At 42.8% G+C, this 20,098-nt stretch overlaps 1 protein-coding gene across 1 annotated transcript in view; it reads left to right on the top strand.

The window, feature by feature from the left end:
• The window catches only part of NCOR2 (nuclear receptor corepressor 2), a 127,362-nt gene that overhangs the window by 82,917 nt on the left and 24,347 nt on the right, over positions 1–20,098 (top strand). Inside the window, exons 19-29 of the mRNA XM_089491036.1 lie at positions 628–1,099; positions 3,778–3,898; positions 7,473–7,704; positions 9,662–9,826; positions 10,836–10,975; positions 11,416–11,506; positions 15,810–15,914; positions 16,169–16,260; positions 16,772–16,922; positions 17,602–17,745; positions 19,955–20,044. Coding sequence (XP_089347162.1) covers positions 628–1,099; positions 3,778–3,898; positions 7,473–7,704; positions 9,662–9,826; positions 10,836–10,975; positions 11,416–11,506; positions 15,810–15,914; positions 16,169–16,260; positions 16,772–16,922; positions 17,602–17,745; positions 19,955–20,044 — 1,803 coding nt within the window. The remainder of the gene's footprint in view (positions 1–627; positions 1,100–3,777; positions 3,899–7,472; positions 7,705–9,661; positions 9,827–10,835; positions 10,976–11,415; positions 11,507–15,809; positions 15,915–16,168; positions 16,261–16,771; positions 16,923–17,601; positions 17,746–19,954; positions 20,045–20,098) is intronic.

Genomic DNA, 20,098 nt, shown 5'->3' with positions numbered 1-20,098 from the left:
GGCAGTGGTATAGTGCATAAAAAATGTTTTTGAGACAGTAACGCCCCTAAAAATATAACAAAAAAAAAATGATCCCCCCCCCCCCACCCAAAGGTTGTATGATGCTGACCCTTGAATAAGTTTATTCTTATAGTTTTCTTAAAACAGTTAGGAAATACTGACTTTGTTTTCTGTTAAACTTTTAGTCAGTTTTATCCCCCTCCCCCACTCTTCGTGTTGTATTGTCTCAAGGGAACAATTGTATACTTATGGTTTATATAACATATATTTCCAATGGCTAGTATTCCCCAGCACTGCCTAACAAATGAGCGTGATGTTGACACAGACTGCTTACTGCTGGTCCCATGCTGAACACGGGAGATTGTATGAAAACTAGCACCAAATGCCTGTGATCCAGTAGCTTTTGGATATCATTTAAATGCTAATAATTCTGTGTGGTATCCAATGCTGACATCCCTAAGTAAGTCTGATGTGTGCCTTGAGGTCAGATGTTATCTGTAGCCCATGAATCCATGTGTGGAAGATGTGATATGCGTTAGAATCTAGGACAAAGGCAACAGACACTTTAGCTGTTATGGGCTAACAGCTTTTCTCTGAACTCATGTTTTGTGTTTTTTAATTCATTAGCTGCTGTTAATAACAGTTCAGACACAGAGAGTGTTCCTTCACCAAGGCAGGAGGCCAAAGAGAGCAAAGAGACCGAACCCAAGCCAACGGGAACCTCTGTTGAGGAAGCCACCCGTGAAGCGCCACCCAATCCAAGTAACACTGAGCAGTCCCAAGAGGGGACCTGTAATAATAACAAGGAGGAGGAAGAGCAGCAGCCTAAGGAGGAAACGGAGTCTAATGTGATTAAAAAGGAGATGGAAGAGGAGGGAAAGGCCTGCGAGGAGTTCCCTAAGAGGGAGGTAAAACAGGAGGAGCCGGAGGAGTGCAAAGAGAATGTGCTAGAAAAATCAGGGGAGCAACAGAAAGAGGGACCACCTAAAATGGAAAAGAAGAACAGCAAGCATGAAGGCAAGGCCAATGTCGACAGTGACTCCAGTGCTACATGCAGTGCAGATGAAGCCGAGGAGCAAGACCCTGCTGACAAAAACAGGTACTACGTCTTAAAGGAGATGCATTCTTACTCCACAATGCTAAAGTGTGTGCACGTTTCTGCTTGTGCTTTTTTTGTTAGTAACACAGCTTTTGGCATCGTTAAATCTGTGTATATCTGAACACATATACGCAACCCTCATATGGTCTTGGGCCCAAATAACTCAGTAGCTATACCTATATAATTCTGATCTTTGCGGCGCGTTAAACTTGAATGGGAACGTAGATACGGAATGTAAGGAAGGTAGATCCTGTTCATTTAATGAGCTTGAGAGATTAAGTAAGCATATGCAGCGTGTAGATGACTGGTATCGATTTAAAAGTGTAGTATTGCTGGGTTGTGTGACCTGTCTTATACAATTTGTTCTTTTACTACTTCTGTGAGATCCGTAGACCCTGCCAAAGTTCATTAAAAGTATTCTCTTGTTTTTGTGAGCTTTTCACTTTGCCATGCATTATAGCAGAATTAGCCGCCATTAGAAGTGATCTATCTGGAATTGCAGTCCTAACTGTACATAGGACCTCTTTAAATAAAGCTTATTTTTGTGACAACAACGAATTGCAGGTCACGCGTAATTTTTGTGTCCTGAAATAGAGTTTGAGTATGTAAGAGCAGCTCTTCATTCAAGTGTCTCCTGGAAATAATTCTTCAGCATAATGGCTAGTACCTGATGTTTTGCCTAGCCCAGCTCTGTGTTAAAGCGTGTATATTTATAGCCAACCCTGTATTATAACTGTGTACTGATTACTCACAGGGGGTAATATAGGTTTCAGGTACATTGCATTGTCTACCTGCCTGCCCTGACCTTATGTCCTAATTGTCTCTGAATAAATAGAAGGTAGGTATCTTCAATTTGTTTACGTTCTCTTCATTGCTCAGTGAAATATTGTACAAAAACATCTCCTCTCTTGTCTCTGTTGCATTTGGGAATGGAGAATGAAGATGCTTTGAATGGATGGCACTGCATGTGAGTAAGCAGATGTTTGAGGTTGAGAGTCTCAGGAGTTCTATGACGGGTGCTGCTAAAAAACCAAAAAACTGGTCATAGTGACTTTGGATAATATGGGGTCGGATTAAACTTAATCGGAGACAAGACTATTCTGAAGAAGTGTAATGTATTGTTGCTTGCGTTCCTTTGTGGTAGTTGGACGCTTGTCTCCCAATGGAGAAGATTTCAGTGACTCGTTTGATGTTCTAGCTAGCTGTGTGTGACTTCTTGGCAAATTTATATGAATTGTATACAAAACAGAGTATAAGACGACTTTTGTCTACTTTGTTTCCGGTTTAATCAGCCACTATATATTGCAAAATGATTGTTCTACTATGTAACCCTTTCAAAATATATATATTTTAGTTACAATGCACTCTTGTAAATGCTACGTGACTGACTACCTTAGTAAGACAAAGGTTTACCTTTAGTCTACTGATAGCGCATGCATGTGCACTCTGTGACCGGGCTCCTGGGAGTTAGCAGCTGCCGGAGTTCAGATCTGCTGTCTCTTATGTAAGACTGTAGTTCCTTTATGAAGGTTGAGCCAGCAATGTGAATGGTTCCGGGATGGATTTGCCTGATTCCCTGCGATGAAAGGTACACAATCTCACAAACTGTTTTACTACATCCTCAAAGTGACTCGGACAAGTTTTACAAACCATGCTTTATCAATATTTACAAAAAAATGTTGGGTTGCCCCTTTGATAGAAGTAACGCTCATCATGTCACAGATACATTGGCTTGTCAGGCCTCCAGACTGCAAAATGTCAAGTTCTTGTCCTATGTTAAAAACTAGCTTTACTTTACTAGATTGTTTCCTTTATAGCCGTTATCCTTGTTTTATGCCCCTCTTTCAGAGAGTCAAGAATGTTTGCTAAAGTTTAATGCCCCTTAAAGGCGCCTGTTACATTTTACATCATGCTTTGGAGCCCTGTCTCTTCAGGTCCAAGTTCAACCCTGGAATGGTCTAGGTATATAGGCACTTAATGACATAACATGACCTATACATGTGCAATCTACGTAGTTAATACAGAGTGTAGCATAACATTGAGACAAAAACAGCAATAGTCTCATCAGTTTATAACATACTATAATTCCAGGGCATCTCTCCCAGGGGACAAGGCAGGGCAATGGTATGATAATCAGTTCATAGATTTTTGGGTGCAGCATTCCATCCACCCATCCATAAGATTCTAAACAAAGAGCCTGTTTTTACCCAGATGAAGTCATCTGTGCAGGCCTTAGACTTGTCCTATCTAAAGTAAAGTGACTTTGTTTTCGTGGATGACAATGTAAACGTGCCTAGTATCTCTACTAACAGAGTATTGTTTTCCATGATCATTTTTAATGGTTTTCCTACACACAGATAATCAGTCCCGTTGTTTTGATGTGATGTGCAATAGGTGTGTGTGACCGCAAAATGCTAAATGAGTATTTATTCATATTATTGAGATTTTATTATTGGATTTCGGATTATCCAGTCCTAGGACCTCCGAAAAACATTCATAAACCAAAACGTTCATGCAAATGAGGAGGCTGTTGGAACACAAGTGCAGATTTGTGCTGGTTTGCTAGCAGACGTGTGTTGTGTGCATTCTTTTCCCACTAAAACATTATCGTGTTGGGAACAATACTCGCTTCAGAATCAAGTGACCAAAGCCCTGACCCTTCTCTTGTTTGTGTGCAGGTTGCTGTCCCCCAGGCCCACTCTGCTAAGTACTGGCAGCGATGCCCATATGAAGGCCTCACCACAGAAGCCATTGGACCTGAAACAGCTGAAGCAGAGAGCGGCTGCCATTCCATCCATAGTAAGTGTATTAACTCTCAGCGTCCTGCTCTCCGAAGTTACCCCATTCATCTGCAGTATAGTGTACACCCCTCCGGCACATGTGGGGATGCAATTATTTCAACAGGTGTACGACTTGAAAGTTATTGGGTGTTTTACCAGCTAAAACAAAGGTTGGTAAACCAGAAATACTTCTATTTTTTCAATTTAGAGCCACCCAGCCACCCTGAGATGGTAAGTGTACTGTCATACAAAGAACACACTTAAAATCAACTTACTCTTTGTTTTGCTCTCTTTGTTTTGCTTAACATAAATATCGAACCTACCCTATTGGTTAGGTACCAGTAAAAATTGTCTCAGGTGTCCATTTAATTGGCATTTGATGGTGCCTACAGGTACAAGATGATCTGTTGTTGGGCTATAATGTTTAAAACATACAGTATATCTGACAGAATTGTACAACACTGTGCTGTTATCGTAATTGTATACTCACCACCTCGATCCCTTGATTAGAAAATATATATCAATCTAATAACACGCATCGCTACAGTGGTGGTCTTGGGTTTAGTGCTTCTCTCTACCTTCCAGAGTTAACGTGAAGTAGTGCTTGAAAGGTCACATAGATGAGTGAATCTTGTGACACCGAGCGTGCTAGGATAGGTATTGTTTCCTCTCTGCAGCCCCATCCGTTGATTTGCATGTCACCACAGCCACCCTACAAGGCCCTTCATTCTACGGCTGCATGGCCTGTCAGATTCTTGACATCATTAACGCCGCTGACCTGTTGCTAGACATCGAATAACCTGTCGCTTCCTTTATTGTTTGTCCAATCACCCTGACCATGCATTGCTACCATACTTACTGTATATCCTTACCCTTACAGCTATTCCATACCTGGCTTTGTATATACTATATATATACATACTGACATTAGAGATGGTAGGTTAGACATTGTTAAATTATTCAAAGATCACCAACATTATAGAAGAGTAGTAGTGTCACTTCTAACTACCGTATTGGCTCGGATATAGGCCGCCCCCGTATATAGGCCGCACCCTAAAAGTTTGGTGCTTTTTTAAAGAAAAAGTTTTTTTCTTTAAAAAAGCACCAAAAAAACATGCTGCCACTCTGTCCCCCCCCCCGAGATATGCTGCCACTCTGTCTCTCCCTCCACCTGAGATATGCTGCCACTCTGTCTCTCCCCCCCGAGATATGCTGCCTCTCTGTCTCCCCCCTCGAGATATGCTGCCACTGTCCTCCCCCCCCGAGATATGCTGCCACTGTCCCCCCCCCCCCGAGATATGCTGCCACTCTGCGCCCCCCCCCCCCCCGACTTACCAGAGTAGACTCCCGGGTGTCTTGCGGGGGACATCTACGCAATACGCGTATACAACTTCCAGTGCCAGCACTCAGCGGATGTGCCGGCACCGGAAGTCGTATACGCGTATTGCGAAGATGTCCCCCGCCGGCCCCGCAAGACAACCGGGAGTCTGCTCTGGTAAGTCTTGGGGGCAGAGGTAAAACGCATCGTGCGGACGGTCACCGGCTGCGGCGATGCGGGTAAACAACCTCCGCAGCCGATGACCGTCCGCGCGATGCGCTTAGACAACCTCCTGTGCCGGCACCCCTCCCCCCGTGGAAAGTGCTGGCAGGGGAGGCTGTCTGAGCGCATCGGAGAGTAGGATGCAGGTCCCCTGCACCGCTGCGGGGGATCTGTATCCTAACCCCGCTGCCTGAAGTCCCGGGCGTCGGGCGCTAGACCCCAAATATAGGCCGCACCCCCACTTTTAAAGACTTAAAGTGGGGGAAAAAGTGCGTTCTATATACTCACCTTCACTTACGCTGAGGCTTCTATGAAGCTGCAGTGAAAGTTCCTGTCAGTAACGGAGCCGGGTAGACAGGCAGACCGGTGTATGGGAGGGGGGGAGGAGTCAGAGGGGTGTATGGGAGCCACCCTCCCATACACCAATCTGGCTCCTCCCCCTCCCGTACGCCACTCTGCCTCTCTACCTGGCTCCCTGGTGTCTTGTGAACCACCGTTGCTGACAGGAGGCAGAGTGGAGTATGGGAGGGGGGAGGAGGCAAAGTGATGTATGGGAGGGGGAGGAGGCAGAGTGGCGTATGGGAGGGGGAAGGAGGCAGAGTGGTGTATGGGAGGGGAGGAGCCAGAGTGGAGTGGGGGAGGAGCCAGAGTGGTGTATGGGAGGGGTAGGAGCCAGAGTGGTGTATGGGAGGGGGAGGAGCCAGAGTGGTGTATGGGTGAGTTATAGTGGTGTATGGGGGGTATTATGAATTTCAGGGCATATAGGGGGTATAAGGCATATTGATATTAGGCATATCAGGGGGGCATAAAACATCTGGGGGTAAAAGGTATATCAGGGGGCTCAGTTGCATATCACTGGCATATAAGGAGTATAACGCATATCAGGGGCACAGCGGAATCTCTGGCATATAGGAGGTATAAGGCATATATGGGGGCAGAGTGGCAAGCTGGGGGTCAGATGTGCATAACTGGGGGCAGTTTGGTAAATAAAAGAAAATATAAACAAGGCTTTTTTTTCTCATAGTTTTTATTAAATATGCAAAATAGTTAGCATATGAATTAATATTTACTAATAACTTTGTATTAAAACCTAGTTTGAGAAACACTGTGTTTGGGTTCTTGTAGCTTTTATTATTATGTCAGTAAAATAAGAAGGTGAATAGAGAGAGGCCATTGTGATAAAGAGATGAAAGTGTAAATTGTACGTTTTTTATTACATTATTTTAAATAAAAAAAAATTTAATTTTTTAATCCGATTAATCGAAAAAATAATCGGCCAACTAATCGATTAATAAAATAATAGTTAGTTGCAGCCCTATATATAATCAAAACAATATAAAAAATATATCAACAATATAAAACTTTTTAGGATAAGTCTAGTGTGTTTACCCTAAGGTCTCAGAAAAAGAGCTCCCCCCGACAATATTCTTTACGTTTGGGTGTTAATTATTATACATTGTTGTTATTACACAAAAGTTGATGGATTTCCAGTGTAATTATGTAATCTGTACAATCCTATGTCTACAATGTGCTTATACTGAGAATATCTGAGTGGTTTTTTTGTTCCCTTTTTTTTTTTGTAAAGCAATTTTGGCAAACAGTTAGCAGGCTGAATACGGAAACAAATTGTGAATTGTACTTATACTGTATGCTTACATCTTGCAGTTCTGTCTTCTACAGGATAGAAACTGTCTTCGTTACCCCCTAAATCCCATTCTACTTTTCTGTGGATTTTGGTTTATGAATTAAAAAAATAAGGTTATGCGTGTGCACCAAAATCTAAAACCCGCTGCTAGGTCAATACGGGTTATAAATTAGGGACATGGTTACAGTTTCAGACAAGTAAGAATGCATCCATTTGAGATGAAAACTCCTCATACTCCTCCACCACAACACTTTTCCACATCTCCCAACCACATTTAGGATTCGATCGTTGGTGGAGAAGGTAGATAAACCGAGTCAATTCAGATACTCTTCTAAAACGTTCAGTCTTCTGAGCAGGTTATAGTAAAGTGCTTTTGCTTCCCATATATTGATGATGATCTCTTTTCAGATTTCAGAAGGCTTCTCAGAGTCGGCTCAACCAAGTGCCACAGTGAAACCTCAAATGACTCCTCACGCTCTGGCCCTTTACCAAGAACAGATTACCAAGGTCCATGAATCAGCCCTAGAAGGGCCAGTACCCACCAAACAGCCTCAGCCACACATCCCACCAGAAAGGGAACAGCAGGCAATCGGTAGCCCCAAAGCGAAGAGTAAAAGTCCTGTGACTGGGGACAAGGATGGTAAGAGCTTTATTGTATGGACATATATCATTCATGAACAGAAACCTCTGTGCGGTCCGTGTTACGGATAGAGGTCGTTCCAATTCATGACAGCAGTAGAAGCAGCAGTTAGTGTTATTATGGAGTTTATTACACAATATTATATATATTATAATATATTACACAAAGGTACTCAAAATGCTATTCGAAAACCCCTATTTTAAACATAAATAATGGGGATTCAGTCACAATATGACTGTATGCTACTAGCCTGCCACTACATCAATATACCCCAAACTTGCAGAGTCCTAACATTCCTGTAATACCTATAATACCATTCCTATAATCCCAACAATACCATTCCTATAATCCCAACATTGCTGTAATACAGGTCCAGTTCAAAACAGGACACCTGGCAATGGTACATAACGTCCAGTATTAACCTTCTCTGTGCACAGAAAGGCCAATGCATAAACTTTCTCATCACCAAGTTATAAAACTTTCCCTTTGGAGAAAAGTCATTTACTAATAACTTTTCACAGTGTATTTTCAGATCTGGGCTCCTATTTCGTTTAATGAAGCAGGAGCTGGCATACGCAATTCACCTTAATTCCCTTTCCAGGAAATAAAGAATACACTGTATATAGAACAAATAATACTAGCACAAAATGAAACATATATGCTGCTCCGTATGTAATAGGATTAAATAGCTCATCATCCAATGGTTTTATTTTATTTATTATGTTGTCTCAAGCCACTTAATGTAAGCATAAGATGTACTGTAAGCACTACTTTAACCTACCTGCGTAAGTGGCATGTGTGGAGCCAGATCCTCGCTGTTATGGCTCTGGCAAAGCACCCTTCGTGATACACATCAGGTTGCCTGTCTAATGCCGATCCTTGGGAAGCGGGATATGTTACATATGGATCTCTGCTAAAAAGTAGATTGTTTTAAAATTTGCAGCAGGTACTTTGAGCTCCACACCATCAACTTATTTGGTAACTGAACTTTAAGCCATAGAATTTGGGAAGCATGACATAGCTACTTTAAAGTATTTTTAGGAAAACAAAATAAAAATAAACATGTTGGGGAAAAAAAAGAAATAATCACACAAATATGTTGTCAATAGTTGTGCTGGTATCTGTATCCGATGGGAAAATCAGTAGGTAATTAGACTACAGTGGGGAAATAAATGTGATTTCCTAGATTCCTAGATGCTGGCTGCCCCTAGGTAATAAGTGAGTTAATTGTGGTATATAGCAGCCATGTGTACCGAGATAATGTGGCCATTTTAATGGATACCCTAGATTTCTTGATGGAGTATAATGTGATGTCAGTAGGGAATCTGAAAAGAATTACCGCTCTAGCTGCAGTGTGTAATGTGCTGAGTCGTTTATACGACACACTGGGACGCGTCATTATAGGGATTTTAATTGTATAGATTAACGTTGAGCCAAGTGCATTTAAACAAGGCCAAATTGGACGTGTTACTCTCCACATCTTCCTAGCGGGCTTCCCGCTTTCAAATATGTACAGTGCTCTGATGGCATATCACAGATCACAGCAAGCGTGGAAGTGTGTAACCATCTCATAGCGTGACAATTATCATTGTCGAGCTACAGTATACAGTCTCCATCAAGGAATACTGAGCGATTGTTTCAATATGCTTTTTTTCCAGATCTGTTATATATTTGCGTAATGTTGTACACCCTCAGATATGATTGCTGGGTCAAGCTGAATCTTTTAGGTTTTTCAATGCTTAATTGCAGCACAAAATTACAGCAGTTCATTTCTATACAGGACTCCATTTTTATTTTTTTTTTGTAGTTCAGTTTATTTCTGGCGTCTTTATTAAGATAATATCATTTTCTTACGGTAACCTGGTGTTTGAAGAAGTCTCGTTCTTTCACCCAAGCAAATCTGTAATCTATACTTAGATGCATGTGTGTATATTCCATTCTTGTTTCTGTCCTTCAGATAAGGCTGCGTATGTGGCGATACAGACAGAAGGCCAGCGGTTGAGTGCAGAGCAGCCATGCATCCCACACTGGCCCCCGACTACCCTGCAGTATCAAGTGCCTGCCCGAGAGTTGATAAAGCCTCCCTCCCAGCATGATCCTGGATTCCAGTATAACCCCCAAGGTAAGCAGCCTGGCAGTAAAGCATTGTTATGATAGGATAGGGGGGTGTCTTACAGGTTGTGCTTTATATTATTATTGTTATTATTATTATCCAACAAGAATCAACAATTCACGCAGCGCTTAATACAATACATAAGTTCAAGGGGTCTGACAAGACGAGAATTGACAGACTAACACAAACCGATACATTAGGTGGAGAGAGCCCTGCTCGCAAGCTTACAATCTTGAGGGAATGGGGTGACAAATATAAGGCACAGAGAAAGGGTGAGAGGTAGTGCGGGGGGTATCAGTGATGGGTGAGAGGTAGTGTGGGGGGTATAAGGCACAGAGAAACGGTGAGAGGTAGTGCGGGGGGTATCAGTGATGGGTGAGAGGTAGTGTGGGGGGTATAAGGCACAGAGAAAGGGTGAGAGGTAGTGCGGGGGGTATCAGTGATGGGTGAGAGGTAGTGTGGGGGGGTATAAGGCACAGAGAAAGGGTGAGAGGTAGTGTGGTGGTTGTCTCAATGACAAGGAAGTTCTAGCAGCTAAGGTGGACTGCTTCTCTGAAGAAGTGGGTTTTGGGATTTTTGTTGACGGTTGGGAGGGAGGGTGAAAGCTGAAAGTTCAGTAGAAGTAGATTCCAGAGATATGGGGCAGCTTGAGTGAGGTCTTGTAGACAGGAAAAGGAAGAGGTGATAAGTGAGGAGGAGAGCCTTTGTTAGGGAACTGGAGGGAGTTTATGGTTGGAGATGATAGGAATAAAATTGGTTAGGTTGACCATGTTGGTTAAGTTTGGTGGTTGCGAGTGATAGGAATAGGGAGGAATATGTGGGGGACATATATTCATTTATTTGGATTATTTTAAAGCTTACCCTAAATATTTAATATTCTTTTATAGAGGTGTCCAGTTTCTGCTAGTGTGTTGTTCAATTAACTTAATTGATCTTATTTTGGACCAAGCTTTATTGTTCAGTGTGACTGTTTAACCAATAATTGCTGATTAGCTGAATTTACTTGTGTATTTTTCAGTTCACCCAATGCCACTAAACTTGCATGACACTTCACGACCCGGAGTCCCTCGAATTTCCAGCATATCGAATCCCCCGCCGCTCATTTCCTCCAGCAAACACACAGCTGCTATTGAGAGATCCATGGGTTCCATATCTCAGGTAATGGATGTGATGGATGTGATCTGGTATTAACCAATTGCTCAGGGAAGGTTTAGGCCAAGCAGCTGAAAAACTTTTACTATATGGTCACGTAATATCAAAACGTGATAGAGGGAATGTTGACACACCCGGTAGGCCAAACACATAATCGTTCAATCGTGTATTCAGTGTCAAAATGTACAAACGTGATGTTATTAAATCTATTTGAGTTTGGTGTTTTAATTCATTTATCAAGCACTTTTCAATTGGGCTTTTTTAGCTCTACATAGGGGTTAGGCCACTTTTTTTTTTCTTGAAACATTTGTCCTCTGTATTGTTTTTTTGTAATTGAATTTCATCATAAAGTTTATCTTTTGAAAGGTGACATTTTTAGGGGTATCTGCTGCTTAACCAGTTGATATATTTTTGTGAGATTTACTTAAAAAACCTTCTTATTGCAGGGCGTTCCCATACCTCTTCATGCCCCATATGGTTCTGAACATGCAAAGGTCCCGATGGGTTTACCACTAAGCGTGGATTCTAAAAAACTGGGTAAGCTTAATTTTCATATGCATTTTAAGTCATTCCCAGCATTTTTTTCCCCTCTAACTTTTAATTTAATTTTGACCACAAATGGTGACCAGAATTAAATGATTTTTTTTATTTTGCCAGCATTTCCACTTGAGGTTTATTCTGTGTTCTTATATCCTTAAGTGCTTCATAGAGTTAAGTGAAGTGATACTTAAATTGTGATTCTCCTCCACAATTTAAAGTTGTCCTTGGGGTGAAAGATCTAAAAACATGTGCACGCTCATAGATTTATGTAAAGTGTTGGATTTTTTTTATTTTGTTCTGGTTGTAAATAGCAGTAGCAGGAAGCTCTTGGCCTTCGAAGCATTTTAAAAATGTCCCCTGATGGAAATTGGAGAACAGGTTTAGTGATAGGCCAGGTGTGTCGGCAATTGATTTAAAAATTTATTTTTTTGTTGCCCCAATGCTGATACAATATATGTTGATATTGTAATTTTAGCTCTAGATTTGGATTTGTTTAGCTTTTCAGCAGTCTTTTTCAGCACTCTGTGTGTTAGTGTTGCTGGAGTTATCTGTACAGAACCTCACTACGGAGTATTCTGCTCCTTCTCTGTAGGCTGCCCGCGATCAGCCTGCCAGGTATAACAAAATCAGGGCCCAGAGCCAAGCAGACAGTGTCCCTGACCTTTCTCTCTGCAGGAGATGAACCCTGGGTGAACCCAAGTTCCTTTTATAAACCAAAGTTCAGTAACCATGACAATACGTCTGTGAAATTCCTCCCCATGGCATCCGGTGTTCCAAGTGAAATATACAACTATTCCCATTAACTCAGCTTTGCCTTTAGCACAGATTGTCGTCCCAAACCAAAGACATAATTTTAGCGGTTTGCAGCTGACCTAATACTTCACACTGATAGCTGGCGGAAATTGCATTAGCGCTCATAGGTCGTAAATAGTGATGCATATTGCATACAGGGAACATAACCCTCATGCTTACGCACCTCTCTAGGACCTCTCGCTTGATACAGCTCTCTGTGTATATTATACCTTGTCATAATGAGACTACTTATATATCATATTGTTTTCTGTTCATTTGTATAGATCAATATAACATTTAGGCATACTTCAGTTATACCATTTAATGATATATTCTGACACTTCATAAATGATTCTAGGGCTGCAACTAACGATTATTTTAATAATCGATTAGTTGGTCGATAATTTTTTTGATTAATCGGTTAAAAAAATGCAATTTTTTTTCAATTTAAAATAATGTAATAAAAAACGTACAATTTACACTTTCATCTCTTTATCACAATGGCCTCTCTCTATTCACCTTCTTATTTTACTGACATAATAATAAAAGCTACAAGAACCCAAACACAGTGTTTCTCAAACTAGGTTTTAATACAAAGTTATTAGTAAATATTAATTCATATGTTAACTATTTTTCATATTTAATAAAAGCTATGAGAAAAAAGCCTTGTTTAAATTTTTTTTATTTACCAAACTGCCCGCGGTTATGCACATCTGACCCCCAGCTTGCCACTCTGCCCCCATATATGCCTTATACCTCTTATATGCCAGATTCCACTGTGCCCCCTGATATGCCTTATACTCCTTATATGCCAGTGATATGCAACTGAGCCCCCTGATATACCTTTTACCCCCAGATATGTTTTATGCCCCCTGATATGCCTAATATCGATATGCCTTATACCCCCTATATGCCTTGAAATTCATAATACCCCCCATACACCACTATAACTCACCCATACACCACTCTGGCTCCTCCCCCTCTCATACACCACTCTGGCCCCCCCATACACCACTCTGGCTCCTCCCCCTCCCATACACCAATCTGGCTCCCCCCCTCCCATACTCCACTCTGCCTCCCCCCCTCCCATACTCTACTCTGCCTCCTCCCCCTCCCATACACCACTCTGCCTCCTCCCCCTCCCATATACCACTTTGCCTCCTCCCCCTCCCATACTCCACTCTGCCTCCTCCCCCCTCCCATACTCCACTCTGCCTCCTCCCCCCTCCCATACTCCACTCTGCCTCCTCCCCCCTCCTATACTCCACTCTGCCTCCTCCACCCTCCCATACACCACTCTGCCTCCTCCCCCTCCCATGCTCCACTCTGGCTCCTCCTCCCCTCCCATACTCCACTCTGCCTCCTCCCCCCTCCCATACTCCACTCTGCCTCCTCCCCCCTCCTATACTCCACTCTGCCTCCTCCACCCTCCCATACACCACTCTGCCTCCTCCCCCTCCCATGCTCCACTCTGGCTCCTCCTCCCCTCCCATACTCCACTCTGCCTCCTCCCCCTCCCATACTCCACTCTGCCTCCTCCCCCCTCCCATACTCCACTCTGCCTCCTCCCCCCTCCCATACTCCACTCTGCCTCCTTCCCCCCTCCCATACTCCACTCTGCCTCCTCCCCCCCTCCCATACTCCACTCTGCCTCCTGTCAGCAATGGAGGTTCAGAAGACACCAGGGAGCCGGGTAGAGGCAGAGTGGCGTATGGGAGGGGGAGGAGCCAGATTGGTGTATGGGAGGGTGGCTCCCATACACCCCTCTGACTCCTCCCCCCTCCCATACACAGCTCTGCCTCTCTACCTGGCTACGTTACTGACAGGCACTTAGACTGCAGCTTCATAGAAGCCTCAGTGTAAGTGAAGGGCAGTAACGGAGGCTGTCTGTGCGATGCAGACCCCCACCGGCTGACAGAGAGGATGATTCTCTGTCAGCCGTTGGGGGTCTGCACGATGCGCACAGACAGCCTCCGTTACTGCCCTTCACTTACGCTGAGGCTTCTATGAAGCTGCAGTGAAAGTGCCTGTCAGTAACGGAGTCGGGAGAGAGGCAGAGCAGTGTATGGGAGGGGGGAGGCGTCAGAGGGGTGTATGGGAGGGGGGAGGAGTCAGAGGGGTGTATGCGAGGGGGGAGAGAGACGAAAGTGAGAGACCGGCCGACGGTGAGGGGAATCCAGGTCCCCTGCAGCGTTGCGGGGGATCTGGATTCTAGTGTTATAATCCGATCTCTGTTTGAGGTCGGATTATATAAGGAGAGGAGTTTTTCAGAGCATTTGCTCTGAAAAAAACCTTTTTATAATCGATAAAAATCGATTCAATTAATCGATAATGAAAATCGTTGACAACGATTTTCATTATCGATTTATTATCGATTAGTTGTTTCAGCCCTAAATGATTCGAATACAGTATTGGACTACATATGAGCCTTATCCCTGACCCAATTCAATGAATCATAAAAGAAAGGTTATAATGAAAGCTCTATCACGAGATGTACTGTAAATCTCCAATCGCATTCACTTTTGGGCACATTTAAGAGCACCTTGGAGTGCATGACGTGATAGCGCATGTGATTTTTTTATTTGAATGTTAAAAAAAGAAAAAAAATAGGATGTCCCTCTTTATGTTAGGCGGAGACTTGGCATCAATTTTATAACACGAGGAGACTTAAAATGGTAGTGATATTGTTGTAACCTCTGGCTACTAGCTTTGGAGTGCCGTCTAATGATGATAAGGTGTTAGTGTTGGGGAGAGGGGGAAGTGTCTTAGTTATCTTTTACGGGTCGTTATCCTTGTAGAATGTGACATTCTTTTTATTTCTTTGTTGTCACACCCAAAGAATAGTTTAACAGCTTTGGGTTTTCAGTGCAGTAGACTTTGTACCTAAAGTTAAAGGTGTAAGGAAAGTTTGTGCATATTGTTCTATCGCTCTGTTAGAACTTGAAGGAATCCACCCCTAGTGACACACCTCGGTATCATGCTTTGTGAGTATTTGTGTGGCTGGGTTAGAAGTAAAGTCTGGTGGCTCGGAGAAGTCCTAGTAGATAAGTGGCACAGGTTAAATAATTTGTATTTGGACAATTTTTGGATGTTAAAGTTTTGAAGCCAGCAGGATGTTTGAGGATTTAATTTTTTTTATTATTAATTATACTGCTTGTGGGTATAACAAGACTGTTGTATATGCTGAAATATCCCTCATTTTTTCATATCTTGTATGTTGACATTTAAACGACCTTTAAAGAAATAGTAGAGAAAACAATACTAAAAATTTAGAATTTTCAAAAGACAAATCAGGTAGTATTGTAAGGCCCAAACAAAACTGATGGACCTTTGGTATTGTGAACTACAGAACCTTCCTTGTATCTGACTGCAAAAGCTAGAGGGCAGGTTACAGTCCGCAGTTGAGTTACTAGCTGCTGTGGGCAGTAGACGTCAGAGAAAGCATTGACTGAGAACGTCGGGGAAAGTTGTGGCTGTGTGTATGTTGAGATTTATTTTTCTCTTACAGTGCCTTTTCTAGCTGTGAAACAGGAGCAGCTCTCTCCCAGAAGCCAACAGAGCCAACCAGAGACCCTGGTGATGCAGACTGCTCAGGAGGGATCCATATTTAGAGGTAGGATACCTTCCTTACCTTATCTTACACAACAGCCCTGGTATAAAGGGCATGCTATATTCCCATTGAAATTAATGAGTAAGCTCATGTGTACCATATAGGAGATGCGTTTGGCCAAACACATATCCTGCAACAGATACAGTTCAGATCATGTGTTTACAAATGATTTTTGTGTGTGTTTATATATATATATATATATATATATATATATATATATATATATATCAATAACTTTTCAACTGAATGTTTTGCAGGTACATCTCAAGGAGGCAGTCTCACCAAGGGAATCCCAAGCAATAAAGCACCCCAAGATCCTCCAGTAATGTACAGAGGTTCTATCACCCACGTAAGACTAATTCAATGTGTCTTTTATGTTACACCACTCTGCAAGTACAGTATTAATGGTATGAGGTCAGGCTCTACAAATCTCTAAACATTTTGAGATTACCAACAAACATCAGAGGAGGTAGTGCCTACGGTTCGGAATTTGTTTAGGTTTCTGATGCTCTAATAGAAGAGAGATCCGGTAGAACTTAAGCCCAATGCCTAGCTTGGCCTGGTCAAAGGAGAGGGACATGGGTCATTGATGAACAAGATCCCAAACCAGCCAAGGCACTTGTTTCACTCTGACATCAGGTCTCATACCTGTGTGTGTGTGTGGGGGGGGTCAGTCAGGTGCATATGCTGCAGGCTTTGTGTATTGCATCAGTGAGCTATAACAATAGCCTCGTGAGTTCAGATCCCAAAGGGCTAGCTCAAAACATATGCTGTTCTACGAACTATTGAGCTTCTCTCTATACAATAACGATTATAAAGTTGTGTTTCTGACGTTGCATAGATCACTGTATTTCTTACAGGGCACACCCGCTGAGGTGCTCTACAAAGGGACTATAACCAAAATCATGGGAGAAGACAGTCCTGGGCGAGTAGAACGGCTGCGAGATGAGGCACTGTCCAAAGGCCATGTCATATATGAAGGCAAGAAAGGCCATGTCCTGTCTCTTGATGGCAAGTTTGAACATTGTTTTTCTTTTGAATGGGAGGATTGCTGAAATAGAGCAGTGGCTCATATTCAGACTGAGGCCAAAGTCGGTGCTTAGCATTTTTGTGGACACAGCAGGCCACAAATTAAGTCATTACATGTTTACTGCAAGTGAAAATTAGGCAAAGGTCAGAGCAGTCCATCAGCATTTTCCATGTGCGCCCTGGCCATTCGAGGCCTGTAAAGTGCAGAATATACCTGAATAGAAGGAATTTTACTGTCATGTGAGGAAACTTGTACCTTCTCTCTATAATGTTAACTTAAACCAAATAGACCACAAGTTTTTTCAGTGACAGAAAATCTATATGGAAATGTTTCATAACCTATAAAAAAACCCAGTATATTTAACCTTATCCTCCACATTAATCTGTACAGACAGACTGCTCAGAGATTGTTCAAGAATCATTAGAGAGAAGTTGCAAATGGAAGCTGTTTAAATCTAAACGTTTGTTCTCTGGCGCATTTTACTTCAAGCTATGTCGCAACAAAACTTACTAGCTATCAAATCCAACTAGATGCCTGTGGGCCATGAAAGTTGTGTTAATAATCATATTGCAAACAGAATCATATTGTGACCTTAAGAATGATTAACTGTCTAGCAAAAATGTTCCTCACAGATGACCTGAACATTGTATTCCTCCTCAGGCAATTCAGTGTCTCACACCTCCAAAGAGGACAGTCGAGGAGGCATCTCCTCTCATGAATCCAGTGCCCCTAAACGTACTTATGATATGATGGAAGGGCGTATTCCACGAGGTTTACGGGAGTTGCCAGCTGGTCCCATTGAGGGTAGGTCTTCCCATTCAATGAATGGGAGAGCTTTTTGGGTTAGCCTTTTCCAGGTAATATACAGGTCTGTGTTCTGTGTGTCCGCTTACTTGGCAAAATAGCATCTTGTGGGTTTGGGTTTTAGGTATATGCTTCAGAAAGTACCGTATTTGCTCGATTATAAGACGACCCTGATTATAAGACGACCCCCCAAAATCTGAATATTAGGAAAAAAGAAAAAGCCTGAATATAAGACGACCCTAAAGGAAAAAAGTTTTACCAGTAAATGTTAATTCATGTAAACTATTTTTTTTAATAAAAGCTATGATTGAGAAAAATATTTTTTTTGTTTTTATTTCTTGTATTTTCCAGCCTGTCCCCCAGTTACGCACATCTGCCCCCAGGCTTGCCACACCAATATGGCACTGTGGCCCATGATATGCCTTTTAACCCTCTATATGCCACTGTGCCCCATGGTATGCCTTTTGACCCCCTATATGCCACTCTGCCTCCAGAAATGCCTTATACCCCTATATCCCATTCTGGCATTTAGGGGGTTAAAATGCATATTATGGGGCAGAGTGGCATATAGGGAGGTATAAGGCATTTCAGGAGGCAGAGTGGCATTAAGGGAGTTAAAAGGCATTGTATAGAGCACTCTGCCTCCAGAAATGCCTTATACCCCTATATGCCACTCTGGCATTTAGGGGGTTAAAAGGCATATTATGGGGCAGAGTGGCATATAGGGAGGTATAAGGCATTTCAGGAGGCAGAGTGCTCTATTAAATGCCCCCTTAACGCCACTCCAGAAATGCCCTATGCCCCCATTTAACTAACACACACACACACACTCTCTCCCCCCCCTCCCCTCCCCTCCCCTCTCCTCCCCTCTCCTCTCTCCTCTCTCCCCTCTCTCCCCTCTCAGCCCTCTCTTACCGGTGCTTCCAGCCGGGGCAGCGGGTTGACGTCGCCTTCTGCTGCAGCCGGAAGGAGGTGGAGTTGGCAGCGGGGGTTTGTATGCGTCCGTCGCGTATACTTTCCCCGGCTGTCAGAGATCAGAGATCTCTGACAGTCGGGGAAGGTCTACGCGACGGACGCAGACAACCCCCGCTGCTAGCCACACCTCCTTCCGGCTGCAGCGGACGTTGTCTACGCGGATCGCGTAGACGTCAACCCGCTGCCCCGGCAATACAGCAGGAAGCACCGGTAAGTGTGTATGATGGGGGGGGGGTGAGACAGGAGGATCCAGGTCCCCTGCAGCGGTGCGGGGGATCTGGATCTTAGTCTCCTAATCAGACTCTATTTGAGGTCTGATTAGAAGACGACCCCGATTAGAAGACGAGGGGTATTTTTCAGAGCATTTGCTCTGAAAAAAACCTCGTCTTATAATCGAGCAAATACGGTATTTTCCACTTCTGTCTACAGATCTGCCTGTTGTAATGTTTCCCAGGATACAGAATATCAATATCACGCTGTATGCGTGAACTTTATGTATCCACTAAGAGCTTTGGTTTCTGGGTGACTCATTATGAATGCTAAAGTTATTAGTTAACCTCACCCATCCAACTGTTGGACATAGTAAGCCTCAGGTCATTGCCCTTATTGATTCTGAATCTTTAAGCAGGAATTCAATCCTATCTGTTACTAAATGAATCTGGTAACCATGTGCTATATTATAGTATATAATGACTCTAAGATATTGCATATTATTACACCAGGTTTCTTTTAAGTACTAAGTTGAAGTTTCAAATATAATGTGTCGTGACAAAGAGTAATGGAAAATACATGCTATAAGGACAAGTCTCCCCTGCATCATAATGTTGTCCTGTTGAGCTATTCATTTTAGTTTTGCATAAAAAAAAGTCATAGGACCAAGACTTACCTTTTTACATATTGGGAAATACTGGGCGAGTGACCGGAGAACTAAAGCTATTTGCAGGTTCCCTTTTCTGTCCTGTTCTTTTATTCCTCTTGTCTCTCATCTCTCTCTCTCTCTCTCTCTCTCTCTTCTTCCTCTCCTTTTTTTTCTCTCGTTTTTTTCTCTCTCTCTCTCTCTCTCTCTCTCTCCTTCCTCTCCTTTTTTCTCTCTCTTTTCCTCCCCTTCTTTTTTTTTCTCTCTCTCTCGTTCTCTCTCATTAAAGAAAGCTGGCCTTTCTTATTAGAGCGTTATGATTCCAAATTGCAGTGTGAAGGCACATTCTAGGAATGTTTTTTCTTTCTCTGTACTCAGGTTTAATAGGACGAGCAATCCCAGGTGACAGACACAGCCCCCACAGCATGAAGGAACAGCAACAACATAATAGAGGCTCCATAACACAGGGTAATATGGCCATTTGTGCTCTTAAAACATGTTTTTAGGACCTTCTCACATGAG

The sequence above is a fragment of the Sceloporus occidentalis genome, unplaced genomic scaffold (genome assembly GCF_023333645.1).
Source record: "Sceloporus occidentalis isolate IW3139 unplaced genomic scaffold, rSceOcc1.0.p SCAF_48, whole genome shotgun sequence".
NCBI lineage: Eukaryota > Metazoa > Chordata > Lepidosauria > Squamata > Phrynosomatidae > Sceloporus > Sceloporus occidentalis.
This window is presented reverse-complemented; position numbering and strand designations above follow the sequence as displayed.